Consider the following 16,541-nt stretch of genomic DNA (forward strand, 5'->3'; position numbering starts at 1 on the left):
ATCGCGTGGCCACGACATAATGATGTCGTTACCTCAACAAAATTATCTCGTGGCCACGACTTAATATGACGTTCCCACGAGATATTATGACGTTCCCACGACTTAATATCACGTTCCCACGAGTTTATATGTTGTGGCCACGACAAAAATAAGTGAACCGAACATGTCCCCTCCCGGTCACCGTAGTGTTGCTTGTTTGGGAGTGGAGCATGCCAACAGTCAGTTCTCGAGGGGGCTGACTGTGAGCATTGCGAGAAGCTGTCCGTGAGGACGCTCCGCTCCCGGCAGGCCGTTCTTCGAGGAGGACGGTTCGGTGCACTCTCCCCGAGGCGCGGGTCCCACTGCTGCCGAGGTACGCCGTCGACGCGCATCTTGGGGATCGCAAATGGTTCTAACAGCGGGGTTTGAGACGAGCCCAGCAGTATCTCTGCCTTCACCTGTTAGATCCAGTGCCTTATCTCGTGGAGAAGCACGCTCTGCGGTTTCTCCTCCCCGGGATGAGGCAGTCATGCTGCGATTTCCAGCTCAGAGGAACTGGTATCGTTAGTGTTTTAATAAATAAATAAATAAATAAAAGAAAAATATAAAAATAAAGCAGATGTTTATGAGTTTTCAATAAATAAATAAGTCAGCTCATAACTCTGTTGAATAAAGAGGAGCTTATAAAAGGTTTTATCTAGTGCTGTTGCTAAGTTAAATATTACTGGCCAGCCGAACATTATGAGAGTGAAAATATAAGGAAAACTCTATATCTCAGCCTTCTCGTCGGGGAATGCCGTTTTTTCCCTATCTCCACACTGAGGTGTCGAGATTGTGAAATAAACCGGTTTCTATTTATGTGTTTAATCCCTAAACTTCTACTATTGTAATGCTATGGGTATTAAGTATCTTGGTATGACAGTGCCTCGGGTTAAAGAGATGCTTGCGAGCTATCTCTCTCCCGGGTCGGCGTCATCATAACCCCGACGTTACCCAGCAGCCATCATAAAATAATAGATAAATATTATTAGGCAGCACTGGTGGGTAAAGTATATAAGGACATGGATGAATGTGAGGATGTCAGCACTGACGCTATTCGAGAATTGCGTTGCGCAACAGATAAACTATACCAGGGAGGGACGGTTTCGAGAAATCGTTTCTCCTCGGCGTCCTCTGGGGGGGCGACTCTCTGAGGAGGGTCGCAGCGCTGCCAGTTCGGTTGTTTTCCTGCTGGTGGCCACTGAGTGTTATATATATATATATATATATATATATATATATATATATATACATACAGTGAGGAAAATAAGTATTTGAACACCCTGCTATTTTGCAAGTTCTCCCACTTAGAAATCATGGAGGGGTCTGAAATTGTCATCGTAGGTGCATGTCCACTGTGAGAGACATAATCTAAAAAAAAAATCCAGAAATCACAATATATGATTTTTTAACTATTTATTTGTATGATACAGCTGCAAATAAGTATTTGAACACCTGTCTATCAGCTAGAATTCTGGCCCTCAAAGACCTGTTAATCTGCCTTTAAAATGTCCACCTCCACTCCATTTATTATCCTAAATTAGATGCACCTGTTTGAGGTCGTTAGCTGCATAAAGACACCTATCCACCCCATACAATCAGTAAGAATCCAACTACTAACATGGCCAAGACCAAAGAGCTGTCCAAAGACACTAGAGACAAAATTGTACACCTCCACAAGGCTGGAAAGGGCTACGGGGAAATTGCCAAGCAGCTTGGTGAAAAAAGGTCCACTGTTGGAGCAATCATTATAAAATGGAAGAAGATAAACATGACTGTCAATCTCCCTCGGACTGGGGCTCCATGCAAGATCTCACCTCGTGGGGTCTCAATGATCCTAAGAAAGGTGAGAAATCAGCCCAGAACTACACGGGAGGAGCTGGTCAATGACCTGGAAAGAGCTGGGACCACCGTTTCCAAGGTTACTGTTGGTAATACACTAAGACGTCATGGTTTGAAATCATGCATGGCACGGAAGGTTCCCCTGCTTAAACCAGCACATGTCAAGGCCCATCTTAAGTTTGCCAATGACCATTTGGATGATCCAGAGGAGTCATGGGAGAAAGTCATGTGGTCAGATGAGACCAAAATAGAACTTTTTGGTCATAATTCCACTAAACGTGTTTGGAGGAAGAAGAATGATGAGTACCATCCCAAGAACACCATCCCAACTGTGAAGCATGGGGGTGGTAGCATCATGCTTTGGGGGTGTTTTTCTGCACATGGGACAGGGCGACTGCACTGTATTAAGGAGAGGATGACCGGGGCCATGTATTGCGAGATTTTGGGGAACAACCTCCTTCCCTCAGTTAGAGCATTGAAGATGGGTCGAGGCTGGGTCTTCCAACATGACAATGACCCGAAGCACACAGCCAGGATAACCAAGGAGTGGCTCTGTAAGAAGCATATCAAGGTTCTGGCGTGGCCTAGCCAGTCTCCAGACCTAAACCCAATAGAGAATCTTTGGAGGGAGCTCAAACTCCGTGTTTCTCAGCGACAGCCCAGAAACCTGACTGATCTAGAGAAGATCTGTGTGGAGGAGTGGGCCAAAATCCCTCCTGCAGTGTGTGCAAACCTGGTGAAAAACTACAGGAAACGTTTGACCTCTGTAATTGCAAACAAAGGCTACTGTACCAAATATTAACATTGATTTTCTCAGGTGTTCAAATACTTATTTGCAGCTGTATCATACAAATAAATAGTTAAAAAAATCATACATTGTGATTTCTGGATTTTTTTTTTTAGATTATGTCTCTCACAGTGGACATGCACCTACGATGACAATTTCAGACCCCTCCATGACTTCTAAGTGGGAGAACTTGCAAAATAGCAGGGTGTTCAAATACTTATTTTCCTCACTGTATATATATATATATATATATATACACAGTACCAGTCAAAAGTTTGGAAACACTACTATTTTTAATGCTTTTGCAAGAAGTCTCTTATGCTCATCAAGCCTGCAGTTAAAAACAAAAAAACAACAAAAAAAACAGTAATATTATGAAATATTATTACAATTTAAAATAATGGTTCTCTTTTTTAATATACTTTAAAATGTAATTTATTTTTGTGATGCAAAGCTGAATTTTCATCAGCAAGTACTCCAGTCTTTGGTGTCTTATGATCCTTCAGAAATCATTCTAATATGATGATTTGATACTCAGTTATTATCAATGATGGAAACAGTTGTGCTGTTTAATATATTTTTTTGGAATACTTTTTTCAGGATTCATTGATGAGTAAAACGTTAACAGCATTTATTCATAAAAACAGCATTTATTCAAAATAAAAACATTTCTAACAATATAAATCGTTACCATCACCTTTTATCAATTTAACGCATTCTTGTTGAATTAAAGTACTAATTTCTTTTTAAAAAAAAAGTTATTGTTCCCAAACTTTTGAACGGTAGTGTATATTGTTACAAAAGATTTCTATTCTAAATAAATACAGTTCTTTTTAACTTTTTATTCATCAAATAATCCTGAAAAAAGTATCTCAGGTTATAAAAAAATATTAAGCAGCACAACTGTTTCCAACATTGATCATAAATCAACATATTAGAATGATTTCTGAAGGATCATAAGACACCAAAGACTGGAGTACTTGCTGATGAAAATTCAGCTTTGCATCACAAAAATAAATTACATTTTAAAGTATATTAAAAAAGAGAACCATTATTTTAAATTGTAATAATATTTCATAATATTACAGTTTTTTTTATTTTTGTTTTGTTTTTAACTGCAGGCTTGATGAGCATAAGAGACTTCTTTCAAAAGCATTAAAAATAGTAGTGTTTCCAATATATATATATACACACATACATATACACACATACATATATAGTTTTTCTGATGTAAAGAAAAATAAAGATAATAAAATATGTCTGTTCTTCTGGACGCTCCGCTTTAAAAAAAAAAAAAAAACGAAGAAATAAAGTCTTCAGGGGCGTTCCAGAGGTTTCTTCCTCACTGATCTAATGTTCCTGAGACTGCTGGGCGGAGCAGTTTCAGTCTACTAAAGCTCCTCGCAGCATAGAGTGCGGCAAAACAGAGATTCGCCATTCGGGCTCATCCACAATCAAAGGGGGACCTGGGTGGCGGTCACAGTCTAGCCAGTTAGAGATATGCAAGATCTGAGGACTGTTTTATCTCTAAAATAGCAAAATTGGAAGAAGCCCTGACGCTGAGGCTGCAGGCTTCTGAGGGTGGTCCCCTCCGGGGTAGGGATGGTTTTGAGAAATCTTTTCTTCTCGGCGCCCTCTGGGGTGCGACTCTCTGAGGAGGGTCGCAACGCTGCCAGTTCGGTTTTCCTGCTGGTTCGCCGTTTCAGGACACCGAGGTGTCAGTGTCCCCAAACGATCCTCCGAGGAGGGTTGTAGAGCAGTCAGTTTGGTTTCCCTGCCGGTTCGCCGTTTCAGGGCGCCGAGGTGGCTGCTTTTTCCAACGATCCTCTGAGGACGGTCGTAGGAACAAAGCTAGTTAGAGGTAGGCAAGATCTGAGGACTGTCGTTATCTCTAATAAAACATAGACAAGAAGTCCTGACGCTGAGGCTATCAGGCTTCTGAAGGTTCCTCCGGGGCAGGGACGGTTTTGAGAAATCGTTTCTTCTCGGCACCCTCTGGGGTGCGACTCTCTGAGGAGGGTCGCAGCGCTGCCAGTTCGGTTGTTCCCTGCCGGTTCTCCGTTCAGGGCACCGAGGTGTCAGCGTCCCCATACGATCCTCCGAGGAGGGGCGTAGAACGGTCAGTTCGGTTGTTCCCTGCCGGTTCGCCGCTTCAGGGCACCAAAGTGACTGTTCAACCAAATCCAGAGGCCAGTCTCGAGAGACTGGTTCCCCTAAGTAGAATTTCTTGCAGTGTGGAAACTACACAGTAAAAACCCCAGTGTTAAATCAACACTGCTCAGAGCACATATGGTCCCACTCTATAAGTTAATGAGATAATTAAGTTAACACTGAAGCAGTGTTGAAGTTAATGAGGTAATTAAGTTAACACTGAAGCAGTGTTGAAGTTAATGAGATAATTAAGTGATTAATTAAGTGATGATTGGCCATTAGTGGTGACACCTGATGATAACAAGCAGACTCACTGAAGGAAAGAGAAACAAGAACAGAAAAAAGAGAAACACAATAACTACTGACTTCGAGCCATTATTGCACTTATTATTTTACCAGTTTGACTTTATTTCTGTCATACATCTACACATGGTCTTATTTAGATTTAACAGAAGTTTAGATGGTAATGTTTTATGGAATGTTTCGTTTCATGTCACCATTATGGTGGTCAGTGTTTGCTTTAGTTGGGCTCTTGACCCTTTACTTTTGAACATTGGTATTTCTCTGGCTGCTCCAACTCTGTGTTTATAAAGCATATGTGTTGTGGCAAGAGAAACTATGACTTTGGCTGTGTTTCCTGAAAGCATCGCAAGCCTAATTTGATCGTACAGACCATTTGTTGCAGTTGGTCTGCAATCATGTTTGGCTTAAGATGCTATTGGAACTGCAGCCCTGGTTATGATTTGATGACGAAATTACTAGTGACCTGATTCAATGATGGCACCCATCATTATAAACTGATTATCCACATGTTTTATTAATTTTTCACTACAGTAGTTACTTCCAGCAATATTTTAATGATTTGAAAGTTTTAAAATCACACACAGACATCAAGAATCTACATATGAATCTCAACAATGGTGACACTCAAACAAATGCTTAATGTTGCAGTGCATGATGGGAGCCACCAATCAGAGCGCATCAATGGCTCACATCATACATTGCAGCATGAATAAATTATGCAGCTGAATTGTCCTGTAATTTTCATTGTTTGCTTTTATTTTGCTATTGTTTTGTTCTGACTTTAATAGTGTATGTTCAGAGTTGATATGTTCGTCACTAGTTTGTTTATTGTCACCATTGTTGAGATTCATATGCTGATTCTTGATGTCTGTGTGTTTTAACACAATAACTTCTTTGCACAAAGTATTTAAAAAAAAATTCATATTGCTGTTGGATCTCAAACTGTAGAATCTCAGAGCTACAATCACCAATACTAAAATGAGACCTCAAGCATATAGTCAAAGATTTAGACTCTGAATGACATCAGTGAATCAGGTCACTACATGATGATAATGTCATTATCATCAAAACATATTGTGAGCAGGTCATGTTTTCTCTTGCAGTAACAAATGTGCTTTATAAACACAATGTTGGAACAGTCAGAGAAAAATTATTATTAACAAAATGAAAAGGGTCAAGAGCCCAACTAAAGAAAACACTGACCACTATAATGGTAACTTGAAAAGAAAACTTCCATAAAACATTACCGTCTAAACTTCTGTTGAATCTCAAGAACTTTTGTCGATGTATGACAGAAATAAAGTCAAACTGGTAATAATAAGTGCAACAATGTGTAATGACTCGAAGTCAGTTGTAGTTCTTGTGTTTCTCTTTTTTCTGTTATTGTTTTTTCTCTTTCCGTCAATGATTCTGCTTATTTACATCAGGTGTCACCACTAATGGCCAATCACTTAATGAATCACTTAATTATCTCATTAACTTCAACACTGCTTCAGTGTTAACTTAATTATCTCATTAACTTCAACACTGCTTCAGTGTTAATTTTAACACTCTGTAGAGTGGGACCATATGTGACCAGTCACGGAAAGTAAGGACACATGTCGGTTCTGGGGCATTTTGAGTTATTCACATATTCTGAAAGTGTAGTCTCCAAGCTTTCCAACGATGTGTAACACAAGGAAATCTGATAATATTTGGAGAAGTTATGGCCATTTAAAGGTAGGCACTCAAAAACGCACAAAGGGGAGAAAACAGCGTCTGAAGATTCTCACCTTTCTCCTGCTGGGAGTGACAATAGGGCTCATTTACATCTCATTTAGATAAGCCATACCCCCCCTGTAAAGCTGTAAGCACGGGGGGAGCAGAAAGGCCAGGAAAATGTGCCATCAAAGAAAAAATAAAAAAAGTTTGCAGGTAATATATAAATAAATGTCTCTTAGCATCTACCGATAAAACTGTATAGGCAACTCTTGTGTACACTGAATAAAAAATAAAAAAACAAGATGTGCTATGTGATATATATATATATATATATAGTATGAGTAGGCTATTAGTAGGCTATAGCATTCATTTCGTTCGTTTTTTAAATAAGATACTAGCTGAAATGTGTTTTTTTAAATCAAGTGATCAAAGTGCTCGTTGCCGCTGCGATCAGTGGCGCAGATGCAGTGTTTTCTCGTGTGGCTCGCGCACACACCCCATTGTCTTCAGTCGAGGCGCGCTTCAATCCGTTGCGTATACTCTCTATTCGTTCTGTTTAATATCACAAAACATAATGCAAACGTTTGCGTGTCCCTGCTTGATATACAACCACTGCTGAACATAATCGTTTTGATGAGAGGAAAAAACTATACGAAAAAAAAATAAAAACCTATACGAGGGCGGGTTCGAACTCAGACCCTCCGACACGGCTGGCGAAAGCTCTACCACTGTACCATTAAGATACACGTTAGTTAAATTGGCGGATCTATATATTGGCACTGACAACATGTATTAGGCTACATCTTATTAAACGACAAATTAAACCCCATGTAACCTACTATTTAAATCGATTGCTGGACATTGTAATGTTATTGGCGTCCATCTTCATTGAATTTTGAAATCAGATAGAGCCGGCCAGAGCGCTGCATAATAAGTAGCCACGCCGGCTTATTCAGTATGGAAATACACACCGACAATGACACGCCCCTACTGCGTGCTAGAATCTCCGAAAAACAAGCCGATTTCAACCTCAAAATGTACGCTTTTAAATATACCAATACTGCTATCTCAAACATGCAGAGGCTTCTTCGTGATCTCAACTAACAGATTCTGCAAAAAAACGAAAATCACAAATTTTGAAAAAAAAAGCTTCTTTCTCATTTTGCTCGAAAGTTGTGCTGCCGACTTGAGTCCCTGGTTTCCGTGACGGGTCACGTATGTGCTCTGAGCAGTGTTGATTTAACACTGGGGTTTTTACTGTGTACTGCCACATATTTCTCAATGGGTCCTGCACACTATAGAAAAGGGTTTCAGAATTCAGTTCGGTTCTCGTCCGCCCAGATTTCTAGGGGTCCTCCCCACAGTGGTGGACCCTGAGCAGGCTCTGGTTATGGAGCAGGAAGTACTGACACTTCTGCAAAAGGAGCTATAGAAGGGGTTCCTCCTCCCAGCAGACAGTCAGGGTTTTACAGCCGTTACTTCATTGTTCTGAAAGAGGATGAGGGGTTGCGTCCTATTCTAGACCTGCATCAATTAAATAGCAGGCTTCAGAATCTCAAGTTCAAAGTATGCTTACGCTAATATGATTGTGTCACAGATTCAGTCCGAGGACTGGTTTGTCACAATAGGCTTGAAGGACGCTTACTTATCTGTCCATTCTCATCACAGGAGGTTCCTGAGGTTTGCTTTCGGGGGCGAAGCATACCAGTTTCGGGTTCTTTAATCCGGCCTAGTTTTATCACCCCGCACCTTTACAATATGCGTGGATGCAGCTCTGGCTCCTCTGAGACTCCAGGGCATTCGCGTATTATACTTTATCGACGATTGGTTGATCTTAGCTCAATCTGAGCAGATGGCAGTTCGGCAGCGAGATGTCGTTCTGTCTCATTTAAAGATGTTGGAGTTGCGGCTTCACCGTAAATGGGGTAAAACTAGGCCAGTCACTCACTGTGAAACAGTTTCAGAGACTGTTTGGGCTCATGGCAGCTGCGTCCAACGTAATCACTTTTGGCCTGCTGTACATGAGACCTCTGCAGTGGTGGCTCAGGACCAAGGGGTTTTCTCTGAGGGGAAATCCATTTCGCACGATCAAGGTCACGCGGCGATGCCTTCGTGCCTTGGTCATGTGGAAGAAACCTTGGTTCCTCGCCCAGGGCCCAGTGCGGGGGGCTTCTTGTCAACGCATAATGCTTTCGACGGATGCTTCCCTCACGGGATGGGGGGCAGTCATGAGTGGCCGCTCGGCAAAAGGTCTTTGGCAGGACCATCAACGTTCTTGGCACATAAATCGGCTAGAAAGGATGGCGGTATTTCGAGCTCTCAAATACTTCCTGCCAGACCTGAGAGGTCACCATGTGCTTGTCCTTCCGGACAACACACTGATGGTCTCGTATATCAGAGCAGATTTCCTGTTGAGGCAGGGGCTGAGGCCTGGGGAATGGAGACTTCACCCCGAGGTGGTGGAGCTCCTTTTGGAGAACTTCGGTCAAAACTCAAGTCTACCTTTCGCATCGTTTTATACAAAGCATTGCCCTATGTGATTCTCCCTGACGCATCCAACTCTGCTTGAACTGGATGCAACGTATAATGTATGGTTGAGGCTACACCTGCACGCATTTCTCGATATCTTTGCTCCTGGGAGTTACTCTCATCCGGAGTTATGGATACTGTGGGCTTGGCCTCTGAGGGGGCCCAGCTCATAGATTCAGGTCTCTTGACTGAGGTCGGGGAGACCATTCTCCAGTCTAGAGCTCCCTTCACGAGAAGACAGAATATGCATTGAAATGGAAACTGTTCTCTGCCTGGTGCGGAGAACGCCTTTGAATCTTGTTATCTGCCCTATGGTACAGTACTTGATTTCTGCAATGAATGTTTCTTTGCTGGGTTATCTCTGAGGAGAGATCGTTATTTCGTCTTCTCTGTGGTACATGAGGCTAAGGCCTGCACGTACTTGGATTTGCACCTGGTATGGTGTTAGTCTTTCACCGGCAGTTAGGACATAATTGCACAAGATTTGTCAACACAGAAAACATTTCATCATTGGATAGGTTTTGTTTTGTTTATTGAAAGTGTTTTTCATGTCAGCTGAATGGGCGGAACGCTTTTCAGAGAAGATAAGGCAACGTAAAAAAGTTTTTTTTTTTGTTTTTTTTTTAGCACAACACCCAGCAGTAACTCAGGAAAAAATAGAAAGTGGCTGTAAGAAAATAGCTAAAGAATTGAAAATCCCCATTTTCACCATCAGGGCAATAATTAAGAAGTTATAATCAACTAAAGATGTTACGAATCTGCCAGGAAGAGGACGTGTGTCTAAATTGTCTTAATGGACGGTGAGGAGGAAAGTTTGAGTGGCCAAAGACTCTTCAATAATCACAGATGGACAATTGCAGAGATTAGTTGAGTCTTCTTCAAAAAAAAAAAAAAGGTTTTCAAGAAAAATGCTCCTCGCTCATCCAAAAACAAACTCCAGGATATTCAGTTGTCAGACACAACTGGATCTTCAAACGGCACAGAGATCTGTGGTCAGATGAAACTAGAAAAAGAGCTTTTTGGCAGCAAACACGCTAGATCGGTTTGGTGCACACAAGGATAAACGTACCTCATGTGTACAATTTAATATACCATTGGATCTTTAATGTTGTGGGCATATTTTTCTGCTGGAGGTTCTGGACTTCTTATTCAGATACATGGCATCGTGGATTCTATCAAATATCAACAGTTAAAAAAATCTAAACCTGCCGCCTTCTGCTAGAAATCTGCCGAAAGCAAAGGCTTAGTAATCAGGAATATGATGGGAGGAATAGAACTGTGGGTGGTCAAATAACCAGTTGTGGACGATAGCAGCCAGAGGAAACTCACGTCATCCCAAATCATAACATACCTGGCTGCTCTGGTCGAAATTAAAAATGTCCAAAGACACTCACAAAGCCAGAAATAATGTTCCATCCCACTCTAATTTTAATCTAAGACAACTGTATTTCCTTGTCCACATCCTCCTCTTTCCTTCACCTCTAGCCTCACTGTTTTCCTGCAAAATAGGAAAGCTTCAGGGCTCCAGACTAACTTTTTTTATTAAGAGCACTGTAGCCCCTGACTTAAAATTTTAGGAGCGCAAGCAGTAAATTTAGGGGCACACCTTAAATCACCTTGCAATGCAATCATTCACATTTTCCCCCAAAATAACTGTATTACTGACAAATGCTTTGATAATAAATAGAGTTAACGTACATAAATTACAATGTGCAGTTTTATTTTAAGTTCACAGGGCTCCAGACTAATATTTGAGGGCAGCAGCACTAAGTTCTACAGAAAGTATTTGGTAGCACTGTGGGATGACAAAGCACTGAGCTTAATTTGAGGTGTATAGATAAAGTTAACTTTAAAGGTGCTGTATGTAGCTTTTCTACCAAAACGAATCCTTTTTTTATTGCCTGTGTGTGAAGGGGTTGTAATCTCACATTAAAATTATCCACTTTGCGGGTTTTGCTATTACCTCTGAAAGCAAGTATTCTTATTTTTATGTGAAGGTCCCGGGTCGGATTTACCGCCAGTGACGTCACCTGCATGCACGCTCCCGAGCCTCTCGCCTCGTCTAGCCTACTGACTTTGCACTCAACAGCGACGACACTGCAACTTATGACATGGACTTATGACTTATGCAACTTATGACATGTCTGATAACACTAAGAAACGACATGCTCCCTGCACAACACAGACTCCAACACAAACTCCACATATTGATAAAAATACAAAAAAGTTTTTTTCTGCTGAAGCTCGTAAGGCCAGACGTGAATCGGATGAACTTCGGGTGAAAAAACACGGCTCAACATCGGCAGGGCATTTGAATCATGGAGAAACCTTATCTACAAACCTAGAATGTACATTTCCTGAAGAAAATGTGAAGTGGTGCTTGCAGTGGCAAAATTCGGCACGGTTGATATAGGGTTTCATACTTATCATGGTACGAGCATGGAGCATTAGTTCAACGTCAAGCTGATAAAAGTAGCCTATTATTGTAACGTTGCAGTGGGAGTTTACCTTAGTTTCCAGCATGTTGTGTGATGCTTTCTCCGGTGTGTTGCGTCTCAGTCTGGAAGGTACCCACACAGTGCTCGTTCATAAATTCAAGCACGCGCAAGAGCACGCGCTTGAAAAATTATTGGTTGCAATCTGAAACATCACCGCTAGAGGTCGCTGAAAACTACATACAGCACCTTTAATTACAATCATTCATAATGTCTTAATATTAATTCAAAAGCAAAATGAGTGATAAAATAGATATTAGGGAGTGAAAATAGCCAATAAGCGTTCTATGTTTACAATGGTAATTTAATCTTTTTTTTTTTTTTTTTTTAAATAAGTGTGAGTTTTTCTACTTCTTGAAACTTTTAGTTTTATAAATAGGTACAATCTTTAAAGGACGAACAAAAAATGTTTTGGTCAACAAAAATAACATTTAAATATGATATTATAGTTCTGAAGTGCTGGAAAAAGATGTGTAGGCTACTGTTATAACCATAGTATACCATAGTTACAGTTAGTGTTACTACATTAAATCCATGGTGAATATTGCTGATCTGTGGAACTAAATCCTTCTATAACTTGTTTGTTCATGGCACAATGTTTCTCCTGGTTTCCACGTCAATGCTGTTTGATCTGATATGGTTTATAACAGAGAATTCTGCGTCTAATCTGAATGTTTCTCACTGGATCTCGCAGCGATGTTATTAATTCTGTCGCAAACTCAATGGATTTCTTCACTGGATCTCCACGATGCAACGGTGTCGCGTGATCGAGATCGGCTGGCAACTGGCGAGAGAAGCTCTGCGCTGTCTATTATTGGTTTGAACTATTAAATGGTCTGTGAAGCAGGAATGAGTAGCAGAGTTTTTTTCCGCTTTCATTTTGTTTTGATTTATTAAACATGTCACGGCATACTCTATGCTTGAGGCTGAGATTGTGTCTATCTAGCGTATTGTGTTTAAACTGCGAAGTGCCCGTACTGTCTGCAAACTTCGTATTCCCCACAGTTCTGGGGTAGCGACTGCAACATTCGCAGTTCATGGAGTTCGTCTCCTTACAGTACCTCAAACAGCTGACTTCTCTCAGCCAGTCTTCCCGAAAATGGTGGGTTCGGGCCTTTATCACCTCACAAATCTCTGACTCTGAATCATCATCCGACTGTGTCTGTGACATTGATATTTGTCTCCGTTTCCTTCCCACAAACGTTTACGCACGCTTGGTTATCTCTAGGACCCTCCCCCTCCAAACATTAGCCAGTTACAGTGGCCATTACCAATTTTTCTTACGCTCATCATTGGCCTGCCACACATTCATTGACGCGCCCCTTCCACGTTCAACGTGTTAAAAAAAAAAGGGGGGGGCAAATTTACTGGTCGCACATGTGTGACTGGATGTAAAATTCAGTCGCACACTCAAATTTTGGTCGCAAAATGTGACCATTTGGTCACAGTCTGCAGCCCTGAGCTTATCTATGTCCTTTTATAGTTCTAAAGCTCTAATTTCTAAGTGAACAATTCAGCAACTACTGTTTACAACAATGGGGAGTTGGTGTTGCGAATTTCCAAAAAAAGCTTTCCATTTAGATTACCATCGCTTTCCAAAAGAACATTTAATTTAGAATGTTGTACATAATGTATAGGACTGTGTTGTGTTTTTTTTTTTTTTTCTTTCTCAAAGTGGGATAAACTGAAAACTGAGTGTAAAGCAGGAACTGTAGTTGCAATCTTGCAGCCTTTATTGGGTACATAGGACTCGGAGTAATGAAATGAATAAATGTGAAACACAATGTAATTAATAAATGTGACACAAACCTTAATACACTGAGTTGACAGTTAGGACTCTTTATTGCATCAGAGAGAAGCTTCACTTCTGACTCCCGTAGCTGATTGCTACTCAGGTCCAGCTCTCTCAGGGGGGAGTTTGATGTTTGCAGAGCCGAAGCCACAATTTCACAGCTCAGATCTGTGAGATTACAGTTTGCCAAACTGTAAAAAATAAATATGTGACTTAAAATCACATTTTATGAACATAATGTGTGTGGTGCATCACTAATCTTATTTCTTCTTGTTTATACAAAACTTTGTGGTAAACAGACTTAAGCAGAATGCTGTCAATTTGGTTGAGAATGAAAACAACACACAAATGCCGTAGTTTGTGTTTTATGGTTGTGAACATATTAGGCTATTCACCAAATCTCCCTCAAAATGTTAAAGGGCTGGTATAATGCACTTTTCACAGATGTAAAATAAGTCTCTGATGTCCCCAGGCTCAAAATAGCATGTTAAAACTGTCCATTTTTGAAGATGAGCAAAAACGCACAGTTTTGTGTCTGTTCCTTTAACCCTCTGGGGTCTGAGGTGTTTTTGGGGTCCTTGAGATGTTCTGACATGCCCTGACATTTGTGCTTTTTTCAGTTGCTTATAAACATATTAATGGCAAATGTGTAATTACACTCTATTTAGCACAAACAGGGCTACCACAATATGTGAGCAACATGTATGTACATGTTTGTATTTTTGAGATAATAATGTTTATGCATGGTTATTGAAAAAACTAAAAATGAAAGTTTCTGAAATAAGGCCACAAAACACATACTAAATATGTGTCCACAAGACTTTTGAATAATGGGTGTTGTCGTTTAGAGTTTTTTCTTCAAAATGATCTGAAAATCATCATTCACATAAAACAATACATTGATTTAAACTTTGTAAGACAAGTTTTGTTTGGAAAGGCAATATGTGAGTGGGCGTGATTCACACCTGAGAAGACAAAAGACCTGCATAATTAGCGCATAATGAGCCTTTCATTCAGGTGTGTCACTGAGAGTACCACAAGTAAAGAATGTGAGGACTTATTTTGTATGCATGCAAATTGCATAATATCCAAGGTAAACATTTCTAGTAACTATGCAGTTAATTCTCATACTGTATTTTCAGAATGTTTTGGAATATATCCTCTCCCCAAATGTGACACGAATAAAAAACTATAATAAATAATTTAATGAGAAGGTTTATATTGACCTATTAAGATGTTGCTTACATCTACCTTGTAAATATATGTTTTGCTATTTTAATAAACAGTTTTCACATATAAATCAACAACAATTACAATTTTAACAATATTTCAAGTGTAAGCTTTCTTTTTAAAAAGTATACATCAATTTTATCATACGTATTTCAAAGTTAAGGATTCATTAGTTTGAATATTGGAACAAACACTATAATAACATCTTAGTTGATAATTCAATATACCGATGATAAAATATATTGTTATTTTTAACAAAACATCACATACTATATATTTAACATATGAGCAGAAATATTTGCACATAAATGTTGATTTGCAGTTTAATACGTTGCTTATACAAATACATTTTATTTCAACATATTTCAGTCGATTTTTATTCATCTCAGTATAGAAATATAAAAGCTAAACTAGTAGATGTGTTTATGTAAAACATGGCCCCTTGCTGTTTAGTCTCTTTATAAATGACTTACCTCTGCACTGCTCAGATGCCAGTTGTCAGCTCTACGCGGATGATGCAGTTGTTTATGCACCTGCCAAGTCACCTGAGCAGGCTGCAGCTGTACTGTCTACTAGTATGTATGACATCCAACAATGGCTCATCCAAAATCAGCTAGTTCTAAATCTCTCAAAAACAGTTTCTATGTGTTTTTCCATTAAAAAATTTGATTTAAAAGGAAGATTTAATATTAATATACAAAATAAAGAAATTCATCCAGTTACAGAATTTAAATATCTAGGATTGGTTTTAGATCCTCAACTAAAATTTGACAAGCATATAAAGAAAATCTTGAAAACAATACAAAGTAATCTCAACTGTTTCAAATTAATTAGAAGCTACATACCAACCCAGGCAGCCCTGCTGTACATGCATGCAATGATTTTTCCTCATATATCTTACTTAGGGTGACCAGATGAGATTGGCTGAAATTCGGGACGGGGGGGGCTGCGTCTATGATATTAGACTGTAGCCTATAATAAAAGATAATGAATTTCGAACCTGAACCAAACATATTTTTATTCAAAGATCAACAGTCTGTCATTAGTCTTTAGCAGCTGCCACAAAAAAAAAACATTAACCGCGAACAATCAATCACTCCTTTACGCGTGCATCACTGTCCTCGCGGCTGCAGCAACTTGCGCTCTCTTCATCAAGGCTTAAAGGGATAGTTCACTTTGAAATTAATTTTTGATATGTTTTAGCTTACTTCAAGGGCATCCAAGATGTAGGTGTCTTTGTTTCCGCAGTAGTTTCAATTTTGATATTGAGTGACGTACAGGCGCGAGAGATCGCTTCCGGCGCTTTCCGGCGCTTCAGATCACTTGGACGTGGCTGTGGTTACAAGAGGTAAAAACGATATAAATACTGTTCGTTTTCTCACACAAACCGCTCGTTTCGTGTCTTAGGCCATCAATGTGTACTTATGATGGGGAATTGTTTCATTTGGACGATGGGGAATTGTTTTAATTTGGACTCTGTGCTTGTGTTTTGAGACAGTGACCATTGACCATCGACCTGCATTATATGACTGACAGACAAGAACGGTTTGACCTAAAAATATCAAAATTGAAACTACTGCGGGAACAAAGACACCTACATCTTGGATGCCCTTGAGGTAAGCTAAAACATATCAAAAATTAATTTCAAAGTGAACTATCCCTTTAAAACAAAAAGGGGACAAAAAGGTTGTAC

General features: G+C 39.9%; 1 protein-coding gene and 1 long non-coding RNA gene across 3 annotated transcripts in view; one reads left to right on the plus strand and one right to left on the minus strand.

Annotated features, from left to right (window-relative positions):
* Positions 1–16,541, plus strand: part of LOC311083714 — a 176,974-nt gene that overhangs the window by 121,205 nt on the left and 39,228 nt on the right. The window lies entirely within an intron of this gene.
* Positions 1–16,541, minus strand: part of LOC311083667 (protein NLRC3-like) — a 63,768-nt gene that overhangs the window by 35,226 nt on the left and 12,001 nt on the right. For both annotated transcript variants that reach the window (XM_084115385.1, XM_084115384.1), the window contains exon 5: positions 13,636–13,809. In XM_084115385.1, coding sequence (XP_083971511.1) covers positions 13,636–13,809 — 174 coding nt within the window. The remainder of the gene's footprint in view (positions 1–13,635; positions 13,810–16,541) is intronic.

Source organism: Abramis brama, assembly GCF_963993115.1.
Source record: "Abramis brama genome assembly, chromosome: 1".
NCBI classification, from domain to species: domain Eukaryota; kingdom Metazoa; phylum Chordata; class Actinopteri; order Cypriniformes; family Leuciscidae; genus Abramis; species Abramis brama.